The sequence below is a fragment of the Alexandromys fortis genome, unplaced genomic scaffold, assembly GCF_014885135.2.
Source record: "Alexandromys fortis isolate MF-2015 unplaced genomic scaffold, M_Fortis_MF-2015_v1.1 scaffold_57, whole genome shotgun sequence".
NCBI lineage: Eukaryota > Metazoa > Chordata > Mammalia > Rodentia > Cricetidae > Alexandromys > Alexandromys fortis.
Genome location: NW_026067941.1, coordinates 9892591 through 9895746, shown reverse-complemented (window position 1 = coordinate 9895746; position 3156 = coordinate 9892591). Strand labels below are relative to the sequence as shown.

Here is a 3156-nt window from a genome sequence, read left to right as displayed (position 1 = left end):
ATCTGATAAGTTTGAATTCAAGACTCATCACATCAGCTGCTGATGGATTGTTTTGAGTGACAATGAAAAAAGTTAACATTTGTGGTAATTCCTGTTTATTCTTGTATGATTTGATAACATATACTAAATATGTGTATATATATATATAATGTAGTCTTCTTCATTAATAAAAAAATCAGTGAACTGATTCCTAGTGATATTCTGCTATATTCAAAGGTGGGAGCCTTGTCATCATTAGAGAAGTTTGCTCAGACAGTGTATGGGAGTGGGTGCTGACCCATTGCCAGACATTATTTGGAAAGAATAAATTGGAACACTCCATAGGGTTCCTACTCTTTGTGATCTGAGTTATGTGCAGAAGAGAGTAAGGGATCATTGTAGAAGTCAGAGAGACAGAGAACACCAGGAGAACATATTCCACCAAATCAACTAAGCAGGAATCATATGAGCTCACAGAGATTGAAATGGCAAGCAAAGGGCCTGCATGGGTTTGTCCTAGGTTTCTCATGAGTATGTTTTGTGGTACTCCTAACAGTGGGAGTGAGAGTATGTCTGGCTCTTTAGTCTGCTCTTGAGATTCTTTTCCTCCTATTGTGTTACTTTGTCCAACCTTAATATGAGGACTTTTGCCTTATCTTTTCTTACTCCTCCTCCTCCTCTTTTTCTTGTCCTTCTTCTTGGTCTTCTTTTTCTCATTATTCTTTTTCTCTAAGACAGTAATCCAACTACAGCTTCTCCTCCCTCTATTCTTTCTTGTTTTGTGCTATTTGATGGTTTTCTCTTGGAAGCCTACTCTTAAATGGCATATGAAAGGATCTGGCGAAGGGGAAAGCTCAGAGAAGTGGAGGGAGAGATAACTCTGGTTGGAATGTACTATATGAAAAAAGAATATTTTCAATAAAAATAAATAAATGAAATGTTCTTTTTCTACTTTAGTTAATTATATTAGGCAAGGTTTGCAATATTACAAAGCAAAAATAATGCTTATTTGGTTTAGATGATAAGCATTCCCCAAAGATTCATGCTTTAAAGGCTCACTTGTCTACACAATGTTCAGAGGCGGGGCTTTGAGAAAGATTAGATAACAGAGGCTTTTATTTCACCACTGAATAATCTATAAATAGATGTATAATAGAAAGCAGAGCCTTGTAGGAGGACATAGGTCACCAGGGGAAGGCAGTTAAAAGATTTCTCTGTAACATACACTTTTCATTTGTCCTCTGCTCTTCCTCCTTTTCCTCTTCTATCTACTTTCTTTTCCTTCTTGGCTGTCAAGAGATGGGCAACACAACTTTTCTATATTCTTCCTGGCAGCCTGTTCTGCCACAATACAGGAAACCATGAATCATAAACCACAACTTTGGAGGACTGAGGCAAAATGCACCTTCTTCTTTTGCTATTGTAGACATGTAAAGAGGCCAAAAAGATTACTACAACATGAATATCCAGACTCAATGCTGATTCAAACTCAGTTTATTGCCCATTCTGTAAAATAAAGTATGGCATGAATAACTTCCTACAGTTGTCGAACAAATTACCACCCACAGAGCCAAGGTACTGATACATTATATCAAGATATTTTGATACTTTATTTGTAAACTAGCCATAACATAAAAAAGAGTAATATGTTTTTAAATCTGGTATGGTAATTCCTCTGGCTTTTTTTCCTTTTCGCAATTAAAAAGTGCAGGGAGAGGGGAGTTATTCTTCCTAAGGTTATCCATTCACAAGCTGCTGCTGCACTTTTCACCAAAGCAGAGAATATCATGGAAAGTATTACTTTGATTTTGAAAACGAAGAGTTGTAGGATTCAAATCTAGTATTGACAATCTCATACATGAAAAGTTGGGTAATTTCATAAGCTTCCAGTTCTATCTGTAAAATGGTTTGTAGAAATCTTCACTGACAAATGGATCACTACTGTATCCTCTTGTATTGAAACATATAGATGATGCCAACAAGCAAGCACCAAACATAGAGTTAGCGTCTACTACTGGCTAGGAGCTGGAAAATACTAGAAGAAAAATGAGAGCATCTGGAGTCTTGGAGCCAACAGCCAGGTTTACAACTCTATGAGTTCAGCTAGGCAGAGGAGGTTAGTACAGAATTAATGCATTCTTGTGCCTTAGCTAAAAAGAGTGTGAAGCATGCCCCCCCCCACCCCCAGCCCTCTCTAGTATATCACCAGTGGGAGCAGAAAGATAAAAGGACAGAAAGCCAGTGACTCTGTGAGGCTGTGGTGAGCTGGCACAGAAGTACACAGCAGAGTCCTCCAACTGCAAGGTGCTCATGTTCATCTCAGAGTGAAAGTCACTGAACTGCTGGACTGAGAATCGGTTGGGGATGTTTCCTTTCTCTCTTTCCGCTTTTTCATAATGCTGAACGAGAAATGTCAGTTCCTTCCCCAGAGTCTGCTGGTACCAGAACACACTGGCGTGCCCAGAGATGGGAAAACATTTGAGATTGGTCCTTCCTCCCTTTGCTTTGATTATGTGTCTTGGAGACTGGATGACCCCGGGACTTGCTGAACCTGGGGAGGCAGGAGACAGGAGTGAGCATCTAGAGAAAGAGTGCATGGATGCAGCAGCAGTAGAGGAGCTCAGGAGCAGTCCCTCCAGAGCTCAGGACTCACTTGTTCCCAGGAGAAAGACAGTGACACAGCAGAGCAGGCTGGGGCCCCAGGCAGAGCCAGGGAGGGCAGTGCCCCACATCCTTCTCAGCATGCTGCTCTCCCTGGTGAGAGTAGGAGTCAGCTCCTCCTTTCAGCTCATTGCCTGTGATGTCAGATTCTGAGATCAGTGATCTTGTGGGCTCCCATAGGTTTTCTGTACCCTTGCGCATACTCTCTTGGCTCAGCCCTTTTCCCTTTAAGGTCATTGTGCTAAAGAGACAAGAGATGGCTGTACTGAATAGAAATGACAGGTTGTGGGGAGTTCTTTCATGACTTTCTCTGAGGCAGTTGCTTTCTTCTCCTCGCCAGTCTCCATGGGTTTTGGATTGCAACAGCTAGAATTCTTCACTCCTTGTGGTGATGTCCAGTGTATATGCAAAGATGATTGACCACCGGCCCTTCACACTGTGCCTCCTGAGCCGGCACAGTTTTAGTTCTACAGCCAATGCCATACTGTGGACTCCCTACCAGAGCTCTGCTTCCAT

The 3156-nt window shown here is 41.6% G+C and overlaps 1 gene segment (V, D, J or C); it reads right to left on the bottom strand.

The window, feature by feature from the left end:
- Positions 1-2129: 2129 nt before the first annotated feature.
- LOC126505235 (T cell receptor beta variable 13-like) lies at positions 2130-2711 on the bottom strand. The segment is given in 2 exon segments: positions 2130-2530; positions 2633-2711. Coding segments are annotated over 2 exon segments (480 nt in total).
- Between the last annotated feature and the right edge of the window lie 445 nt (positions 2712-3156).